Source organism: Colletotrichum paranaense (genome assembly GCF_030867605.1).
Source record: "Colletotrichum paranaense strain IMI 384185 chromosome Unknown Scaffold_4.1, whole genome shotgun sequence".
Lineage (NCBI taxonomy): Eukaryota > Fungi > Ascomycota > Sordariomycetes > Glomerellales > Glomerellaceae > Colletotrichum > Colletotrichum paranaense.
The window spans coordinates 3,261,420-3,282,501 of NW_026848962.1; the positions used below are offsets into that span (position 1 = coordinate 3,261,420).

At 52.8% G+C, this 21,082-nt stretch overlaps 7 protein-coding genes across 7 annotated transcripts; 5 read left to right on the forward strand and 2 right to left on the reverse strand.

Moving 5' to 3' along the window:
• Positions 1-1,065: 1,065 nt before the first annotated feature.
• Positions 1,066-2,028, forward strand: CPAR01_06092 (uncharacterized protein; the record flags this gene model as incomplete). Its single annotated transcript, XM_060490366.1, has 2 exons — positions 1,066-1,518; positions 1,582-2,028. 2 exons carry the CDS (start codon positions 1,066-1,068, stop codon positions 2,026-2,028), a joined length of 900 nt encoding a protein of 299 aa, XP_060351832.1.
• Positions 2,029-3,452: 1,424 nt separating this feature from the next.
• Positions 3,453-4,268, reverse strand: CPAR01_06093 (uncharacterized protein; the record flags this gene model as incomplete). Its single annotated transcript, XM_060490367.1, has 1 exon — positions 3,453-4,268. One exon carries the CDS (start codon positions 4,266-4,268, stop codon positions 3,453-3,455), a length of 816 nt encoding a protein of 271 aa, XP_060351833.1.
• A 12-nt stretch (positions 4,269-4,280) lies between these two features.
• Positions 4,281-5,327, reverse strand: CPAR01_06094 (uncharacterized protein; the record flags this gene model as incomplete). Its single annotated transcript, XM_060490368.1, has 1 exon — positions 4,281-5,327. One exon carries the CDS (start codon positions 5,325-5,327, stop codon positions 4,281-4,283), a length of 1,047 nt encoding a protein of 348 aa, XP_060351834.1.
• Positions 5,328-5,895: 568 nt separating this feature from the next.
• On the forward strand, positions 5,896-6,138 carry CPAR01_06095 (uncharacterized protein; the record flags this gene model as incomplete). The annotated part of the gene is made up of 1 exon (XM_060490369.1): positions 5,896-6,138. The coding sequence occupies one exon, from the start codon at positions 5,896-5,898 to the stop codon at positions 6,136-6,138; it is 243 nt and encodes an 80-aa protein (XP_060351835.1).
• Positions 6,139-8,551: 2,413 nt separating this feature from the next.
• On the forward strand, positions 8,552-9,551 carry CPAR01_06096 (uncharacterized protein; the record flags this gene model as incomplete). Its single annotated transcript, XM_060490370.1, has 2 exons — positions 8,552-8,660; positions 9,160-9,551. The coding sequence occupies 2 exons, from the start codon at positions 8,552-8,554 to the stop codon at positions 9,549-9,551; spliced, it is 501 nt and encodes a 166-aa protein (XP_060351836.1).
• Positions 9,552-17,683: 8,132 nt separating this feature from the next.
• Positions 17,684-18,166, forward strand: CPAR01_06097 (uncharacterized protein; the record flags this gene model as incomplete). Its single annotated transcript, XM_060490371.1, has 1 exon — positions 17,684-18,166. The coding sequence occupies one exon, from the start codon at positions 17,684-17,686 to the stop codon at positions 18,164-18,166; it is 483 nt and encodes a 160-aa protein (XP_060351837.1).
• A 2,654-nt stretch (positions 18,167-20,820) lies between these two features.
• Positions 20,821-21,018, forward strand: CPAR01_06098 (uncharacterized protein; the record flags this gene model as incomplete). The annotated part of the gene is made up of 1 exon (XM_060490372.1): positions 20,821-21,018. The coding sequence occupies one exon, from the start codon at positions 20,821-20,823 to the stop codon at positions 21,016-21,018; it is 198 nt and encodes a 65-aa protein (XP_060351838.1).
• Between the last annotated feature and the right edge of the window lie 64 nt (positions 21,019-21,082).

A 21,082-nucleotide genomic window follows, 5' to 3' on the forward strand; every position in this document is an offset into this window, starting at 1 on the left:
CCTACCCCCGGTACCCCGGTCTCACCTCAGGAAGTGTCGTTGCGCTACGGAGAGACGCTCAGCTTTCAAAGTGCACCTCAGTCTGTACGAAGTGGGTACGTACCAGTCGAGCCAAGGAGGGAAAGCACAGCTTCAGGATGGCAAGTGAGTTTGGGCGTATCACAGATCATCTTGAGCACGGGCGCACCTTCTTAGTCCGTCTGAGAAGAGACTTCCATAATGCATGGAGAACACGGGCAAAGGTCGGTACTCTGGTCTCCACCCATCAGCCCAGTTCTCCCCATAGAGTTAGCATCAGTCAGTCACCTTTGTATCAGCAAACGAGGCACGCGAGGCAAACTTATACCTTGCCCCCAACGCGTCCATGCCGAATCAGGGCTAGCTAGGACGCATGCTTGCCCGCAGTTGCTACAGCTGCAGCCCATCGTCGCATTGCACGCCTCGCTACGATAGATCCAGGGGCTTTGCGACTACCCACACTAAGTACATGATGGGCCCCCGTTTTCCGAATATTCGCTTGCCCACGACCTCGATAGTTAAACAGTGAGACTGCTTCCTTGACTACAGGTAGGTCATTGGTGGGGCACCAAGTCACGGGTGTCTTCCATCTGCATTTCATCCAGTTGACCGTTGATCTCTGTAGCTTAGACGCAAGTATTCTCGTAGTATGTGGTCGTTTGTCAAAGTAGATGGGGACGGGCGAGTACACCTGGCAGTTGAACGCGTTGAGACTCATCAGAGCCAGCCATTGTAGTTAGTAGGTTGGTCTCGTGAACGACAGCTTCGTCCCGTGCCTCGCCGGGGATGATTCCTGCTAGTCGGATGCCGAGTGACCTCTTTCTCGCGATGGCTGTTCGCAATGCACTTGTACCTCGGTGAGGACTTGGCAACTTCCTGCAGTCTCTGAGCGATGCCTTCCCTCCAACTTGCCGCTGCGAGCCCGGCTGCTGCCAATGGAGGAGACATACATCGCGCTGAATTGAAATAATGCACTCTTCAAAACGAACTTCAGAAAGTTTGTCGGGCTACACTAGCGCCAATGACGACTCCATCTGAAGATTAACAATGATGCGCCTGGATCCTACCGTCATTCGCATAACTCTCTCGGAGGTCAAGCAATACGAACGTCAACGCAAGGCACAAGACCGCGGCGGTCGAGGTAACGATGCCCATTCGAGTCGACAGGCACCTACGAGTGGCCTGCTACATGACCCGCTGCGACTCCGTTTCGTGCCAGACGGTATTTTACCCGGCCAAGAGAGTATCGAGATACATAACAGTCCAACCGCCTTTGACCATCACGGTGACGATGAGGATGGTAAAACCATTGTTGATGATAGCGAAAAGATAGACACGTCCTCTATTGACAACGAAGATGAAGGAGAAGAAGACGGAAACGAGTCGATGGGAGATACTCACGAGGACCGGTTACCGGGCCTAAAAATGCCGAGGCTACCGCTACCTCTGCCCTTCTCCGCGACAGCGAGAGTAACAACAGCAACGAACCACCCTGGAAATGTATGTTGTTGCTCCTGAGAATAGCACCACCCAGCGGTTACGCTGACTTCGACCATCTGACAGATCGTTCGGCTGCCAAGGGGCTTGCGACATGGTGAACCAAGACGCATTGCACATTTGTCACCAGAGGCGCCGTCAACCCGGGCAGCTGCTGTCATCTCCCGACATAACGACCTATCAACGAGACAGACTTTGCGACAAATCACACTCCACGATAACGATGCAGCGGACACATGGCCGTCGCATACTCCAGGTGACTCGACCGAAGCTCAGCAGCTTGGTCGGCTGCAGCTACCTTTTCTGCCGAGTATATCTAGTCCGTCCTCAAGATCACCTCGACTTGGTGAGAGAGCAAACATCACCGCTAGAGGGATTCCTCCCGAAGCCATCCGAAGACTCGGCGTCACGGTGGACTCGGAAGAAACAGGCGAACAAGGAATGAGCATGTGGCGTCTAGTAGCACCTGCCCAGCATGAACAAGACGAGGTACAGAACTTGGAATACCAATAGAAGGCGAGGCGACGGGAGCAGAAGCTCGTTGAAGAACCACTCCGGGCCCCCTATCAGACTTGCATTGATAAGTAATCCATATCGGCAGTGACTACTTCACGGGGCAACCCGGCTACTTGGGCGAAGAAAGGTTGACCAACACCGCAGAGAGAAGAGGGTGTTCTGCGATGAGCTAGCTGTACAGGACGGCGTTCGCAGTACAAGTACATTAGCTGGAGCGACTGCTCAAACATAATAGACATGAGACATTGTGAGACTCTTCAGATCGTCCCAGTCAGTGAGGGTCGCAGACTCTGGAATGTGCTTGTTAGACTTTGGCCGATCTTGGACTTCTGGAGACCTTCCATCATTCCACGAGATACCGTGGTGATGCTGATAATCTCTCTTGGTTTCTCGACAGCTGTAATCATCTTCCAGAGCCATAGACCTAAGCCAATTTTTCAGTTGGCCTAGAGTGAGCAGTGAGTCTCTAGCAAAGCCACACCACCAAGCCTGACGCGCCACATTTGCGATTGACGATGAAGAAAGGGGGTGGTCATGGCCGAGTGGGCTGGCCGACACACTTCTCTCAGTAGTCATTGCTCACTACCAAATGGTTATAAGCCACATTGGATGGGCACAACAGCAGCCAGATCGGCATAGAGAACTGCTTGGTTTCTAGATGTTGATGGAACAAGAGGTTGAGTTCCTTACAAGCTGTAAAGAAAGGATTCACTCAAACTGCGCAGGAAGTAGGCCTTCCATGCAGCACAGTAGAACTAGATGTAATTTACCCATGGGAGGTCCACTTGTTTTTTCCGCGGGAGCCGACAAGAAGATGCGTATTGTTCAAGCAGTCTTCATCCACTAAGCCAGGCGAGATCAAGGCCCAATCACAAAATCACACAAAGCCGAGGCAAAGGATTGTTGTTGGTTCATGATGTTATTGCACATCTAACAAATACAGTCATCGCCTCGTCTCAGTCATCCCAAATGCCTATGCCGACATGCTCCCAGTGAGTTTCCGCCACATCTTCTGGGGCCCTGCGCAACCAATGCTTTTTGCTTCCCTAGTTTGCCTTGTGATGAAAATGAACAAACCGAAAAATGAATTAACCAAAACAAAATCGACCGCTGCCCGCCAAAGCTCCTCGCAATGCTTCATGAAATTTTCCAAGCCGAGCAATATAAATGCCACAAAAACTCCACTTCAAAATGTCCTGAACCTATGTCTATCATTCCTCTTTTGCTTCCCCAATAATGCATGTTGAATAGTGTTCTCCTGCCAGGTAGATTTGTAATTTGATGCCAGAATACAAAGTCGAAGTGGGAATGTTGGGCAAACGCCGAGAAGGGTGGAGAGAAAATTGGTATCATGGCTTTGCTTCAAGCACTTAGAAAAAAAAAAAACCAGAAGTACGAAATTGAAAAAGGGAAGTGACAGGCTAGCTGGAGGTGCTGCTAGCTCTGCACACCTCAATGTTGATATCTTTGGGTGAACCTGCCATGCTGAAGACTCGGTGCAAGAGGCTACGCTTCGTCATGCTCGTCCGTCGGTATTGGTAATCATCGTCGCAAGAGCACGGTAAAATCGGGCTGCTTTGCTGGCTTTGCCGCTCAAGCTCAGCATCCCACCCATAGAGATCCTCATCGGGTGCGGCATGGCAATACGATGCAGGCTCGTCGTTAGCCATTGCAACGGCCTCATCCTCTGGTGGAGGATGAACGTTGATGCCCAGCAGGTTCGAAAAGTCCGTGAACCGACAATCGATTGGCGGAGATACGGGTAGAGGCAGCTGGCTTGCATCGACTTCCTTGGTAGTGAGCTCGTCGCAAACATCTCTGTCTGTCGGTTCGCCAGAATCTTCTGGCACGGCAGGAGGAGTGATTCCCATGTTTTGAACAGAAATGGGCTTCAACTTGGCGTCTTCGGATATCTCCGTGGTGATCCTCAAGGGAGCGGGAGTGTTGGTTCGCGACCGAACTCGAATAGGGCGTCGTACCATCCAGGGCCGTGGGTTGTGGTAAGCGCTAAATTCCTTTGCGGCCATGCCACCTTTGCATCCACCGTTATTGATGTGTTGTGGACCAGCAAAAGCAACCTTCTTAATTTCACTGCCGGCCTCTGACGCCGCGAGAGGTAGTCGTTTGCCTGGATGAGGCTCCTCCCACGGGTTGAAAAGGTGACGGACACGTGAGAAGCCGTCCAGAGGGAGGTGAGAAGATGATGTCGCTGGTGTGGTGGATGTAGTTGATGGCATGACCTCTGGTTCCTATAAAGGGTTGCTCTGGCTGCCTTCAGCCATGGTGACGTCCCCATCAGTGATTGGGGCCGATGATGTCGGGTTGTTTCGTCGGTTAGAGCGTGACTTGCGATGGAGACCCAACTTGGCGCCAACCTTCTTCCACCCGTTATTGTGTGCGGTCAATGCCCGTTGAAGTCCACCTGGGGAGGTACTGAATGTCCAGTCTGAAGTTGGCGGAGTAGTGGGAGGAGTCATTGGCTCTGTGCCAGGAGAAACAGCGCTTCCACTATCATCTGTCAATCCCTCGCGTTCAGCGTGTTCGCCAGACGCAGAAGCCGATCGACTTGTGGCACCACTGCGACCCAAAGTCAGCTGGGGTAGGAACTTGGGAGACTTCACGGGCTCTTCTGACCTAGCCCCAGCACCCTCGGCCCGAAGGCGCAGGCGACCAGGTCGGCCTTCGTCCTCCGCCGTACGGCAATCGCCATGGCCCGGTTGGACCGACTCGATGAAGGGAACAAGTACAGAATCGTTCATGAGCTCGTAGACGATTCTGACGGCGTCGTCGAGTTCACTTGGAGGAGGTGGGGCGGAGGAGCAGTCCAGGTTCGTAAGATGATTCCGCACGGGCGAAGGAAGATTAACCTCGCGCGGCGCGTATGGAATGATGTATGCTTGCATGAGCTTCTCCCACAATGAGCAGACATGCTCTTTACCATCGCCGATCCATTCCTGGTTGGTGATGATCTGCTCGTATGCCTTGCGATATCTGTCGGCGTCCATAGTGAATTCTAGGGTCTCCAGACAGTGGTTCTGAGAGAGGTATGCCATGAATGCTGCTAGTGTCCATGGCGGCATAGAGGTGTTCGAGAGGATCTCCGAGAGAGTGGGTGGTGTTAAGATGACGGCGCCGGGCATCAAGGCCCCGCTCGTGGGTCTCGACCTCGACATGATCGTGGTGTATTCCCAGTCCAGGACAGCTGAAGCCGGACTGGGTGGTGACAGTTCCCTCTCGGGTGAAGGTGAAGGACTCAGGTAGATGGGGGAGTGCTGTCTTATCCTGGACCTTTTCATTTCCACGCCAAGTTATCTTGTGCAGAAAATATTGGAGTTGCCAAAAGCCGCTGATCAAAAAGACAGCAGTGGACTGGTGTTGCAGGGTAGTCTTGGGCGCCTAAAATTGCATCGATGACCCCATAGAAGGCGATGGTTGTCGTAACAAACTACAGTGAGTGCAGCCTTTCTTCGGTTGAGACGAATTCGGGTCGTCTTCCACGGAATGTTTCCCTCGGCGGATAGTCTCGATGAAGTGACCAAATCCTACTTTTTGTTGCACAAGTGGATACAGCAAGTTGAGTCGCGCTAAACGTTGATCGACTAAAGATTATCGATGTGGTGTAATATGCTTGTTGTCGTGGTGTTGAGTCGAAAAGAGCGAGCACAGCTTAGATCGTAGAGAGCTGTTGGTGCTGAAAAGGACGGGGCCCACGGGAGGTATATAGCCCAGAGCGTTGTAGATAAGCGCGCTATGTTCAGGCGGACTTTGGGAGGAGGCTTGCACTAAGACAAGATTGGAGACGCTAGAAGTGTCTTGGTGACGGGAATGGAATTGACTCGTCGCAATCGGCAATGAGTGTGCAAGATGCTGCTTGCAGAATGTCGCAGACGACAGTCAGTTAACAGTAAGAGTGCAGCGAAGCTCCAAGGTAAACCAGTGGTAGTGTGTTCTGAGAGATGTATGCGGAATGCAATCAAGCCACACGTTCGACGGTTATCCAATACGGTCGAGTGTACGATGCGGTACAAACGGGTTCCTTTGGCTGGTGGCTTCGAAGACTGGCGACGTGACGTCTTTACAGAGTCGAATTCGGGAGGGGAATGCTGATCGAAGGAAACAAACGGTATGAGGCGTGGTTTGGTGGTCGAATTCGTCGCTACTGTGGACGGTCTCTCGAAGTTGGTAGGTAGGTATTTGGTAGAACAAGGAAACTAGCTATGAGAGAACGTGGTGGCGAGCTGGTGACCCGTGTCGGAATAGTGGTTGTATTGTGTTGTGTGGTGAACACGAGGAATGAAGTCGGCGACGATGTTCGTACGGCGGCAGGCGATTGATGTCGTGGGCCGATATGGGTCTCTCTTTGATTTGGTGGGGATATCAGGCGAATGTGACGGGTGGTGTCGAGGAAGGGATTCGCAGTGGATCGTGAGAGAGTGGAAGAAGTAGGAAGCAGGCGAAGAAGGAAAATGGAACTAGTGAGAATGTCTGTCTTGTGAGAATTGGGAGTGTTTGAGAAGGAGAGGAAAGGTGAAGCATTAACGGTAGGATTGAAGGGGATGGGTAGGAGGAGAGGACATGAGATAGCTAAAAGCGTCCGGTATCCATCCAGTCAGAACAAGTACATGGGGCAAGTATCTTTTGGACGGCGGCCGTACCGTATCATGCCTATGGTAGGCGAGGAGGCGAGGCAAGGAATGGTAGAGTAAGGTCAGGATAGGTAGGTACGGGGCCCGCAAGAGGGAATGCTCCGCACTGGATTAGCGCGCCGGGGGCCATGTGCCTCAAGTACCAAAAGTCGTGGGTTGCGAGCAGTATCCGTACGTACTTGGACCACAATGCTCCTACTAAACATAACCCAACGAGGCGTGTCCGCGGGTAGCAGTACCTTCACCCCGAAGGTCCTCAGTATCCACCGAGCCACACCTCAGCGAGAAGAAGGGTGAGCGTCTGCGCACCTCAAATCAGATCCATCCTTCCATCACCATGCTGCCCGGGGCCCAGGGCCTTTCCCCCCATCCACCAGGCCAGTACCAGGAGGGTCCCAGTCCACACATTCGCTCTTGCCTGTTGAAGGGAGACCCGGACGAGGCGCTGGACGGGGCAAAGGCCCCAGAATGCGTGTGGGCTCTGAGGCAGGGGAGGCCTGTCAGCGGAAGGGGAGTTTGCCAGGGTGTGGGAACAAGTCTCATTGCGATATGGGTGGTACGCAGCAAAAGACCACGAACAAGGTATCGGAGACAGCGAAAGTGCGCAGAAGTAGTACTTGACCAAGGCCATTCAATCGGGTATCACCGCCGAAGGGAAGGGAAAAAAAAAAGCACCGACCAACCCTGTACGGAAATGCCTATGGCCCAGTGAACAGTACTTCGTACGCTGTGTGCTTGCAGGGTTCATTGGGCAAAGGAGACAAGACGAGGCAGGAGGCACATCATTGCCCGGAAAGAGAAGGCCAGAAGACAACCGGTGACCAATGGAAGCCAAGCGATGGAATATGCGTAATGCGTTGCTTCTATACTTCCATGTCGCTTCTACTGCGTAGGCCATTCTTCAATAGTACTCCGTAAACAGCGAACAAGCTTCAATGTTCACGCGATACCTATACAATCGTGACATGGCCAGAGAGGTTTGGATATTTCACAGATACAGCTACACAAAGACACGCTGAAGCTACACCAGTCACCAACACCGCGGGCGGGTACCGGTGGAGGCATGCGGTGACTGAAAGCCTGGAAGTGACGCGTTGCTCTTGCGACGACACGGTGGCACAGAGGCGGGGAGTCTTTGCTGCGGTTGGGCTGTAGCCTGCGGTAACGTGGTTGCGTGTGAGGACCCTCAAGCTCTCTAGTAATACCTAGAGTACGGAGTATCTGTAGAGGTAGAGAGTCCAGCACTCCAAATGGAACCTCAGCCTGCCAGACGGGACTTTCGGCTTGCTAAGGAAGCCGAGTACCCTCCTGAGACTGGAGTCGAGGCAGGCCAGAAGAACCAGAGCATCCTATCGTAGCCGAGAGACGATGGGTTAAGGAACTTGAGTGGTCTTCTTTGCCCCGTTCCTTCTGTGGAGTCGTATTGTCGAAAAGGGGGGTTCGGTATTATGGTCACAGTGGCCTTAGCCCCCCCCCCCCCCGGTTCTCCCTTTCTCTTTCGTTTTCTTTCTGTTCTTCTTGTTGTTGTTGTTAGGGGCTTCAGCTTGGAGGGTACGGAAGGCTGGCTTAGCAACCAACAAGGTGTGGGAAGGTCACAGTCTGAGCAACAATTGGAAAGTGACCTTGACCTGACAAGATTGATGCACAACAGCGGCAGAAGAAAGGCGGGAAGACGAAATGGAAGACGGATGGAAGACGGGATGGAAAGGAGACGGAAGGGAGGGGAGTTGGGATACAGCCGTAGTGAAGGAAAAGGGGTGGGACAAGCCGTGATCAACTGAGCCCAGCCAGATTGGTGTGAGTGGGGCCTCTCAGCACTAGACTGCGCTAGAAGGCTTCGAAAGAGGGTCCGAGTGATCCAATGATGGCGCTGCATGGGCCGATTATGCCCATTTAGGGAAAGTCGGTGGAAAACAACAGACACCCAAATGGAAGGCATGTGGAACAATTCGATCAAGGGAAGGCAACAGGGGTCATTCTTAGGTAAGCGAATAATGGTCTATACTCTACATAGTACGTGCCTATCTTACCTGCCCAGAGAGGAGCTGATAGGCAATAGGCTGGGCTGGCCCTGACTGAACGGGATGAGAGTGAGGGATCGAAAGGAGCGGGTCGCGGGATTACGGTGGTCTAGGCTAGGTCTTTTTTTCTCTTCTCCCCGTCGTAACTTCTACCGCTTTACAGTTTTCCATCCCCCTTTTTTTTTTTTTTTTTTTGTGATCGCAGCACATGGTATTTCACGCAAAGCGTATGGAGTATTCGTACGGGGAACCCGTATCTCTTCTTTGCAAAAAAACTCTCGCAACGGTAGCCTCGGCCATTTTGCGTTTGCTCTCTGGGCCTGGACCACCAAGACATGGCCGTTCGGCTTCATAATTTTGGTTCCATTGCCCGTTTTCTACGGAGCACGGAGCCAAGAACTGGGGGTTACGTCGGCTTCGCCTATCCCTCAACCGCAGTCTCAGTCTGTACTTGTATGTAGGTCTCCCGAGTGGCCCCCGGTCATCTCGCCATTTCGCGCTTATTCCCTCGTCCATCGACTCCATTGGCCTTGCGGAAAAAATGAAGCAGACCAGACCCGTCACCGTCATCGTGATCGTGGTGCCGGCTATCCTTTTCACCTGCTTGGCCCCATGGCCGTTTCCCCCGTTTCATCCCATCAACATCCAATCACTCGACGCGCTTGTTGCCCATCCACAGTTGACCCCTTCCTCCGTCCCATCTCGTGCCCCATTTCATCCGCTGGTCGTTCCATCAGTCCATCTGCTTTCGACAGACGTCGGGCGCTGGCGCTGGCGCCGGTCTGACTGTCTGACACTTTTGATGGGAGCCCTCAACGCTGTCTGTACAACACATGCCAATGGCGTAATTTGATGTCACAGATTCCACCAGAATGACTGGACAAGACATTTGTTGCCATCTCATATCTCCGTCAACAACATGCGAGACAGGGCTCCGTTTATACAACCAATGAGTAGCATAGTCTCCGCACATGGCCTCTTTAGGATTTGCTCTGAACAAAAGCTACTCTAATGATACCTACTTTGTTGAGATATTAGCAACTCTCAAACTTCATACTTGGTCCTCCACAGCGTCAATGGATGGAGTACAGGTAGGTACAGGCTCTTGCAAGTGTAAGACAGTCTCATTCTCACCTACAAGTTGACACTATCCGGACCTTACTTTACATAGAGCACCGGTGTGGGTTCATCCGTGCACCCAGTACCTATTCAAGCCCTCGCTCTCTCGCGCTCACAACTCATCTTTGGGCTATGGCGCCTTCCGTTCCCAATAGATCCCTTGCTATTTCGGCCATCTCTCCGTCTCACCGTCCGTTTCGCTTCTCACTTAGCTTCGGTGGCCGCCATGATTCAATCAGTCGCAGTCGCGCAGTAATTCTCTCTCTCTCAGACTCTCTAGCTGGCTCCGCAAAAAGTGCCAAATGCCAGGAAGTCCCTGGCTCGCCGCTCGTGCGAGCTTACAGAGCTCTTACAGAGCAAAGGTGAGACTGGGAATAAGAGAGAAAAAGGGAGCGAGCGCTGCCAATACCGTTGCCGCCGCCGCCACGTCGCGCCGCGCCACTCGCGGCTCGCACCTCCTTGCAGTTTTCACGTTCCATGGGGCATGGGTGGTGACAGAGCAGTGGAGAGCGAATCCGTGTTCTCTCAGAGTTCCATGAATCCTCATCCGTCGACTGATCCGAAGCCCGAATCACAGCAGTGAGCAGACCTTCTCCTGTCTGCATTCTGTCGCACGACCATATCCAGGTAGTATCTGCACGACTGCGTCACTACGCTCGACCCACCAGCGTGAGAAATAGAACATCCGACCAGCGGCGGCCGACTGCTCATGTACGCATACTCGATGGTTGAGGCGAAGCAGCCCCAACACCGGCCGAGTCTCTGCTTCGGTACCGCTGTGGATCATGACAATGGGTTTGACGGGCCGAGGCCATCTTCAGGATGCCGTATCCAATGTTTCCTTCTCCATGTCCATCTCACTGGAAATATTCTTTCCCCGGCCGATCTTGTGCTTGGCACCGTTTTTCCCACATCCATTTGCTCCACGCATTATCACGACTAAATAAATGCCTTTGGCCCAAGTCAACAAGGTCCCTTGTTATTATTATGCGGATAATTGTTGTATAATCTCTTTGGGTGGTTGCTTTCTCTCGTTCCACCTTCCCCAGATGATAGATCTAGATAGGCATCTAGGGGAGCTCATAATACACATACAAAACGTACTGTATTGTGGTTACCCGTGTAGCAACACACTAGACGAAGCTGGCTGGGAAGCTTTGTTCACCGTGGGAAGAATGTAAGGATGTCTAATTACATCAACATCCACCGACCGCCAATCCCTCACTCGTCCCGAGGTTGAAGACACCTAGGTCCAAAGACTGGTGCGGCGGATCAGCAATCAGAATACCTAGCCATGCTATGGCTCAAATGTCTGATCAACATGCGTACTACTAGTGTGCGGCATTGGACTTTCCGATTGTGGCATAACGCCACGCGCTGATGGTACGGGTGCGCCATTCAGACGGGCCTGACCCCCTCAGCACCGTCGTCACGTCTCACTCTCAGTTTGACTTACGGGGAGACGGGGAGGTGTGTGGTGGGTTCCTACCGTTCGGCAATGGAAGAACCCACGAGGAGGAGAGGGAAGAAAAAAGGATGAGACGTGGGTGACGCGATGTGCCGCAGTCTTACATATGCCGTCATACTGTTCCTTCAGACAATGCCAAATAGACGCACGGGTACGGTACACCGCGCCTACTGGTCATGGACTCTCTCATTCTCTCGTTACAAGCTCATACTCCTCTCGGAACTGCTGATATGATGGTAAAGGGAGTTGCTGCAGACTGTAGTCTGTTCAGAACCTCAATATCTTTACGGATGGATATTGCATAGCTGAACACCCGATCTGCCGCGTTTTGAGGAACCCCCGGAAGATTAACCCAACCAGGCTCCATCCCCAATGACTTCCAAGCCCGCCCGGCCCCCAGGTACAATTCGTCCAGCACCCCGTCCAGCAAGGTAGGTCACCCCCATCTGGCCGAAAGCAGAAAGTAACATTCAAAGTCCTTTCAGCAGAAGGGGAGGGGAGGGGGGGGGGGGTGAGCAACGGCAGAGTTCCTGCAAGGGTGTGCTTCTGGCGAAAAGGGTCTCTGCATCCCGCACCCTTGATTTTTAAAATTCGATTCGATTCCTAGTGAACCAATCCTTCTCTATCCGTACGAATATCACGTCCTCTCCGTACAGATTTGATGGGCCGCCATGCCTGGCTCTGATAGGCCTGGATAATAATGATGTTCATGCCTGTAATGAAATTACCGCTTGACGTTGCGACGCCGCCCGCTGCCGAGTGATACAATATATCGTCAGCTTTATCTTTCCTTATACCACGTCGCGGGGGCAAGAAGTGATCAAGTGGTTGCCTTTGAATGAGATCGTCTGCGATTGATCACAAAATTGAAATCGGGGAAAATTCAATGCAAGCAAGCACCCCGTCGTCGTTCGTTCCCACACTTGGAATTCTGAGACGGACGGCACACACACTCTTACACCCACCGGTTCGGCAGTTGGTAAAAAAGGCGTGGCATTTGGCATTTTCTACCACCTAAAAGATACAATCGCAAACATGCAAATGCTGCCCGCGATGGCGAGGAAGGTCGCTACGGGCGCTGGGGGATGTGGTGATATTGGGCAGAAGTAAGATGCATAACATTCACTCATCGCCAGCCATTTCAACCGGGGGGGAGGGGCACTCTAAGGATGAGTGAGATGCGATGAGTGATTGCCGATTGAGAGGTGGATGATCCCCCTCTGATCGAGAGAACAAAGGTGCTTGCATGCTTGCCTCATCGACTGAGATGATTCGGATGGAAGGTCAGGACGTGAGTGAGCACGGTGAGGTAGAATGGGGGCAGACATGCATTCAGCAAATGTCTCAACTTCTATTTTCGTTTTTTTTGTTTTTTGTTCATGTCGTCCAGTCTAATTCCCCCCTCGTATGACCTCATACTCACCTCCAACGGAAACCTTCTAGAAAGTTGCGCAAGGTATGTTTCTTCTCCGCCCCCATCCGCCGGATGTCAACCCGAGAGCGCTTACCTACCCTCTGGAAGTCTGGACCTGGAAGAAGAGATGGTAATGAAATCATTGTCGCCGGATCATCAGACGAGCGAGAGCCCCTCACGTCGTTTTGTCTGCAAGTTGAACGAATTCGTTACCAAGACTACGTAGAGTGCGGTTCATGTGGGCTACGGGACGACCAGTCCGGCTTAGCACAACCCTTGGCCGCCCCCTCCCTTCTCCCCCCAGTCCGCCTCTGCCGCCGCAAGCCGACTCGTTCCTCCCCACGGCGCCCCATCCGCTTGACCATGCTTCGGGCTCGCACATCCGTCTACCTTACGCTACCTTGAAAGTTTACGTACACATTGTCTTTGGGTTAAGGTTGCGATAAAGTCCGCCGGCTGCCGAGCCAAGATATCGAGTATTAAACAAGAGAAACACTAAGCGATATTGAGGAAACAGAGACTAGGGGGATAAAGCTAGGTAACAAACACGGAGAGACAGATGTATCGTGTGGGATGCCGACACTTCTCTGCCACATTGGGGGAAGCTTTCGTTGGTTCAGTCTAGGTACATCTGCCCCGGGAATAAGAGCACATGGTATAGCAAGTGCTGGTTTGTTCCCGGAGGCATATGGCGTGTGCGAGTTGTCGGTTGCTGGTCGCAATCAAACAAGGTTACGCAACCTTTGACGGATAGGTATGTGTGGCTGATGGCAAGGCTTGATAGTGTCGATCTGGGGCTTGAGGTACCTAACAATCCGCCATCCACACTCTCACTAACGCAAGTGCAGAATGCAAGTTTGGCCCCCGTTCCGTTCCTTGAGAGAGCAGTCGGCATGAACATTGGCATATAAGCTAGTGAGTGTTGTGGGTGCAGACTTCGTGTGGTATATGCTTTGATACCCGTGATACTAATACAACCCAGATGTCACGGAGCGGGCTAGGTATGGTGCCCGGCCGCCCGCCCCGATTTGGCTTTCAAATGTCTCAACGTGCCAATTCCGACTTGAGATTCACGGCATGCGTAACTTGCTAATCTGGAGTAGACAACCAATTTATTCCTGTCCCCCGGAAATCCCATTGCTTGGCTTCCACGGGTTTCCCCAGCGTGCCAGGGAAGCACACGTGTGATTCGGGGTGCGTTGTGATATGTATACATTCGGAACCGTTGCCATGTCCGCCCCTCCAAAATCTTCATGTAGGGGAGGTTCTGCGGGCATCCGTACGGCACGCCCGGTTGCGGGCTCTGATATTTAACAAGAGATTCGTTGGCCGTTGTGTCGTGCTACCTTACGCAACGCGCGCTGGGAGGGTTGCAGTTGCAGCCGTTCCGGTTGCGAAAAGGAGTAAAATGCGTGGCGGCCGATCCATTGCGACGATGCGGGATACATAAGAGGGGAAGGATGAGAGAGAGACATCGTGACAGGCCCGGTGGATTCGTGTGTTCTTCTTTCTCCCTTGATCCTCCTCGCCCCCTTGAACGTGGTTGGTTGCCAGGTTGCTCAGGGCCTACAAGGTTGGGGGGGGGGGGGTTGTTATCAACTGGCTTCCTTCGCCAAGACATGGTCTCAGACATTCTAACAATCAAACATTGAGATCGTTTCTTACGATTCTTCCGTCTCCGGCGATGGCTCGGTTCCACCTGATTCAAGATGGACTGGTTTGGTTGGTTTACCTGACTCCGCAGGCCGATCATGCTGTCTCAGGATGATGATGGCATCTGGTGTCGTGAGATTCTCATGCAGCTATTCGAATATCGGATTATTCTTGGCCGGTTCTGAGTACGGATAATGAGCAAAGCAACCAACAGTCGGCTGATGATCAAACAATACTATCGAGGATTTAACCACGCATCATTCACCACAGTCTACCGGAGGCTCCAGAGTGAACTGTGATGTGATTGGACTTATCCATATTGAAGGTCAGCTGCATCCGAATTTGGCCTGGTTGAGCGCACGTGTAGATCCGGGGTCCTTTAATTGTGTTCCTAAAGGCAATAGTGTAGGCTCTGCCGACCGTTTGCGACGAGGCTTACCACCGTCGGACGGTCACGCTTCCAAGGCGTCCGTCTACACAAACTTGACATCTTAGCCATGCCACACCTAGAGACGAGCTGAACTACCTGACTGCGATGCCCAAGGTGGTATGCGGCAACGGGACGAATTAGCTTTACGGGCCATAGAATGCGGCTAATCTGTGGCTTACCGTCTAGGTGCTCGTTACGGCCGCCCACCCAATCTTGGCAGCGTGAGTTGAAGCCAGTTATCCACCTCAAAGGAATGGTCGCTCACGATCGCTGACAATTGACGCTGACCTGATGCTGACAGCCTGACACTCGGGTTGAGGAAGCGAAGCGCTGCAGAAGTTTTCTTATTATTACTGATTCCTTGCTCCCCTCCCACGCACTCCCCAGGCTTCCATGCATGTGCCAGCCTCCACGTTGATGTGGATGGCCTTGTCGGACTGCGTCGGCCCAATTTCCAGAACATTTCTCCCGCTGCTTCGCGGCAGGGATGTGTGCCGCGCCGTTGAAATGAAAGAAAACGTCAACGAACTTCTTGAACGCTATCCTAACGAGTACGGACGTAGACGAAAGAAAGTGCAAACTTCTACTTCCGCAAAAAGGATGGGGCCGGCCCCTCCTCTTGCTCTTTTTCTCTTTCGCAAACAGCCAGATTGTCTTGCGGCATGTGCTCGTACGAATGCTCCGTGCAAGGTAGATTGATTGCCATGAGGGAATTAGATGCGGATTTGTTGTGTGGACGGTGGCTAGGCTGCGTAGCACAAGTGTCCTTGTGGCCCAGTCTAACGGCGATTCCGTTGCTGGGGCCTCCATGTTCGCGAAGAGTCACCAACTTGCTGCACTTTGGGCTTTTTCTGCCCCTTCGTCATTCCTTTTGGCACTTTTGCTCGTGCGTGGGGAGGACTTTTGGATCAGGGCATGACAATTAATCTTCGGTTCGAATGATTTTCTAAGGCTTCTCATGTATCAACTCCGTGTCGCAAGATTGGAAAGACATCATGTCAATCGATAGCTATGAACTGCTACCAAGCTCTTCCCCGGGATGATCAGCAAACACTGTTTAGAGGGGCTAAAGCCTGGAGATACCGTGGCATCCCCGAGAGCGGGCCAAAGTCCCAAGTATAACGGATGGAATAAATCTAGAACGAAGAAGGTCAGGGAGGGCCCGAAGAGGTGTTGTTGGGTGATGACACAGATCACCGGAGGTAACGCGGGAAAGAAGTGGTGAGTGAGCAGCAAGCGCAATGCTCATGCAGAATGAAAACATATACGAAAACCCAGCTATTGGAATGCGAATAGTTGAGGCTTCTTTTTTTGTTTTGTTTTTTCAACATCTCGGATGAGGGAGGGGGGTGGGGGGTGAGGTGGAAAAATTGACAAAGGGTCGTGTCAAGCCTCAAGTGATGCAAAGGTATGTCGTCATACCTGGAAAAAAGAAGGGATGTGCGGCGAAGCTTCCTGCGAAAATTCTATGCACGCAGGCGGCAGGCGGCAGGCATGCACACCTACCGCTGTACTTCGCAAGGTACCTACCTGAACACTTACCTTACAGTACTCATGGCCATCCTCAGTGCCCTTCCCATTCCATGAAGAATCGAATCTATTGAGGCAGGAAAGAGCGCTACCAGAATCTGTACCTGCCTATCCATCTGACGTGTCTTCCCTCAGTCTGCAATCCTTCAACTCGTACAATAGGTATCCGTACTTGCTCAAGTTATTTACTTTTGTGAGCTTTTCATGAACATTCTTAGAAGCCCGAACGGTATGGAGTATTTTGGGAAGCTCGAAAGGTACGTGGCTTGCGTGGTTCTCAAAACTGCCCACGCCGTCCGCGTTCTAATTACGGTGCGAATCCTCTTTTGCAAACAGCAGACTGCAGAGACATCTCCATCCAACAACTGCCCACGCACCACGCCACCAATCTATAGCAATCTGCAGCCAAAGTCTATCTAGGTACTCTTCGCGTCCTCTCGTGGATAGGCATTCGTTGTCGCCCAAGCGCCCTGTCGACCTACCGCCCGCCTCAACCTTGCCCGCAAGCTGAGAAGATGAAAACAGGCTTGGGCTGTCTGCACGTCTGACTGGTCCCTGCTAATAAACCCAAAGCGGCATGGACGTGGAAGCATCGCGGAAGAGGGAGAAGCCATTGTGGCAAAATGGTTGCTTCTGGAAGCCTTCCCCCTTTGTCCTAGCAACTTTCCAATCTCCGGTGATGTTTATGGCTGGTCCCAACTGGCAAAACTGGCAACCATCAATTGGATCCCGATCTTTCTTCTGCTCCAAAATCTACGTCCGTGAGAGCGCCAACAAACGCACGCGGCACCTCATGTTTCCTGGCCCTTACCATGGTGGAACCACAGGGACTTCTTCTGCTTGGTCGGCGGCTGCGGGTGGAACACAGCACTGAAGTCTGACACTAACGCGCCCACGGCGACGCAGCGGCAGCACCCAACGAACGACATCCGACATGGGTTATCTTGTTCAAACCTCGCTGGAGACCCAGAAGACCATGGAGACCTAGGCCAGCCCACGACTCCCAACTCACGTATGGATACGGAGTATTCGCTTTCCCAATCCTGGATGCTTGTACGGAGGCACGGAGGCTGGAGCAGTCAGCCAATCGAGCCCGTGCCGGGAACTTGGTTGGATGCAGAGAGGACAAGGCATGCTTGATGGAACTCTGGAAGCCTCTTTGTCACTTACAACACCGCAGCCACGAAACCACCTGATCCCGGACCATGCCGGCCACATGCACCTGGGTCCTTCTCCCTGGGTTTTAACCACCTGAAGCATGGCATAAGACAATGTGTGTCCGTACATTGGTATGTGAGGATCCCTAGATAGTCAGCCCAGTTCTACGCTCCAGCAGCGTGTTGCATTGCGGTGTACGAATACAACAGATGAATGGCCCACGGTACGATGCAGGGACCCAACGATGCGAAAAATCTCCGTAGCGCCGACGGCGTCGCCGGGACCCCGAATCGCACCGCAAAGACGGTGCCTACGAATACTTGTCGTGTCTATCCCACACATTCCCGAGCCCGACATCCGCTCCAACGAAGACGCCCGGCCTCAACTGCCCCAATTCCCCAGCCTTCGCAGCTTCGTAGAACGGTGGGAAGACCGAAGGTGCCCTTGATGCGCCCTGACTTTCGCACCCATTGCGATTTAAACTTCTACCGCAGGACGACGGGAGGCTACATGCCCAGGCGAACCCGGCCGGCCGACCCAACAAATAGGTTACCGTCTCCGAGTCGCGCCGCGCCGCCGATTCAAGTATCGCAATGGCGTTGGGCGCTACACGGTCAACATCCGTTGTTGGGAGGAAACCCGATAGCTCCCAAACCCTTGGGTGCAATCTCAAAATACATACTGTTTCCTTTTTGACATTTTAGGCTCAATATGTTGATATTCGCACTTGCTAGGTCATCATCGGTCTAGACACCTTGGTCTCGTTTTACTCAAGCAGTTCTTTCTGTGGACCTCGACTGACTCTTGACACATTGTCTTCCTCCGAAGCACTGCGGATACAATTTTGCCCACAATCTCACGGCCGCATTGACATCAAATCTAGACACACTACCAGCCCGGCCATCAGTCCCCTAATCTCCACAACTAGCGTAAGGTCGGATGGACATCTGTACTCCGTACAGGGACTGGATCTTGAGAGTCTGAGCAGTCTTCGGCTATCGCCTTCTGCGGTCGTCCGGAGCTGTCGCTTGTCGAGGATCCGTCCACCGTAAACAACCTCATCGATCAATAGTGCGATCTCATGGCCAACATGTGGATGCCCATACTTCTTTCTTGCTACCTGAAGTCACTAGGCCGCTCTCTGGCCAACTCCTAAACTTGCTTGGATTGCTTATTCCGCGCAGCATGCCCCTAAATTCCGCTCTCGAGGCAGGCTGCCACCTACACAGAGGGACATGACTCTTGACGGCCCGCTCACGTTCCATGCCCAAGTATGTACAGACTACAGACACGCAGAGTATATACAACTGTACGGATACTGGACCCTGCTCTCGTGCCCGGGTTCGTAATGTCAACGATCGGCAGGAACTTTAAGTCGATCTCCCTATCCCCAGGCTCCGCCGCCCGTCCCTGATACCGCGGAAGAGCAAGACAGGATGAGAATACAGATACTCGGATTCCATGTTACTTGGACACGTGAAGCAGACACACGCATCTGAGGCGAGTAAAATCTCTTGGCATTCGATCGCTGATTTTGCCAGTAACTTGACTCTCCGCGCCGCCAATCTCAGTCTCATTGCTCTGTTTTGGCGGGCCAAAGGCGGGCAGAAAATATTGCCAGAAAGCGTAAAAGGCGAACCCCGAGTTCCAATTTTCTTGCCATCAAAGATTTGACAGATGGAGTCTATGCGCGCAAAACGGCGTGGGGTTTCCGCTCACCCAGAATTGTCTCGTAAGAAGAAACGGGTGCTACCCGAGTATACAGATTTCTCAACGAACCCCCTTTCTCACGAAACCTCGGTGATTTTCGCCACTCGGAAGCGCCATTCGCTCGACAATGCAGTCGCCTGAGTCGCTGGGCCCCTTCAAAAACCCTTTTGAGCCCACGCGAGGAGCAAAGCGGAAGGGAGATGGGGCTGGCTGAGAAGAGAAACCGTGCCCACCTTCTTCCCGCCCGCTTGCCCCCCCTGGGCGACTAACTCACCTTGTGTCAAATCGACGGGACAGCTCAAAACCCCTGGGTCGATCGTGGGAGCTGGACCCTGGCGTTTTACGGAGTCGTGGGAGTTTGGTGGTGGCGCTCGTCAATTTCTCCCCCGTCTCTCTCTCTTTTCCCTCAACGAGAATTCTTCTGGTGCCAATGCTGTCAGCCCGCCTCTTGGCCTCACTCCATAACCCTTGGTAGCGTGGAACACACATGCGTTTGACCGCCGGAAACACCTTTGCCCCTTCCAAGGACCAGAAAAAAAAAGAGAAGAGAGTCCGTCGAGCCCCCAACGACAACGCGTCGAAGTGGGAAAGGCTCCCCTGGTCCCCATACCAGTGGCTTCTCTGGGAGAACCTCGTTCACACTCCCGGCCTTTGCATCCCCGCTACGCTACGTGCTCGACTGTATGCTGTTACGTTAATGTTTTGTAAAAATGCAGTCTACACTACTCGTGACATGTGAGCTTGCGGCGGCGGGCGGCGATGGGGGCCCATCCAGCCCAAGAGGGGGGGGGGGAGTGGAAGAAGAGTAGAATTGGGATACGATATGCCCCAACCATGAGTTCATGACACCTTGGATCAGAGAAAAGCCAAGGAAACCAAGCATCCCACAAGTCCGGCGCGGAAGGGATTCTCGCCGGCGTCCCGCACCTGAAACTTGGACTTGTTCAACTTTTTGGCCCGGTCTGCCTACCGCGGGGGGGGGGGGGGGGAGGGTTTGCCTCCATCGGAAAATCGGCCCCCCCGCAGGCTTGTAAGTAGACATCTTGCTTGGCTCTTGATCAGTCATGGATTTGAAGCTTGCCGCAGTGGTATAGCGTGGTTCAATGTCGGCAAGGAACCGGCAAGAGACCGGCAAGGAGGAGGAGGGGCCCATGGCTTGAGGACGTCGTGTATCCGTACAGTCTCTACAGGCTGTTCTTGTACGCGGCCGGCACCGGACCCGAGCCATTGGGGGTGGCAGTCACTTTGACGAGACAGAAATGATTCAGGCAGGCAGACAGGCAGGTAGGTACACAGTAAGCGTGTGGTTTTGTGTGGTCCCATGGAGTGGGACTGCATCTAACGAGCTGTCACGATATCCATCACATCGCCTTCGGCAACGCATAGTTGCCTGGACCCGATCTTGAACACCCATGTGATGATTGAAATTTTGGTTGAAGCAAAGTCCAGCCGGCTAGGCACTTCGGCCAAGTCAAGGGGACGGAGGCTTACACATGTCGTTGATGCGGATGAACTCGTCGCAGGGCGCCTGCGAAGGGATTCATAGTTTCACTGGACAGCGCAGTATTAGTTTGCTCTTTTCTCGTGATCAGGTCTCGTGCAAACTTGAAACGGGTGCTCTTTCCATCTATCTTTCCGAGATGTCAGGCACAAACGGTGGTGTTCCGACATACATTCAAACAAACACTTGTACAAAGAATTCCAACAAGCCTATCCACCTGGCTTTTCTGTGGTATCCATCCGAAACTCCCAATATCTTTAGACAACGCCTAGCCACCCGAAAACCACACATCCCTCTCACGAATGAAAATAGTAATGTCAATAGAAAAGTAGCCTAGCTTGAGTGTCCAGCCAAAGGCCAATGCTCATCCATCCATCATCCTGCTTCGGCTTTGCTCAACA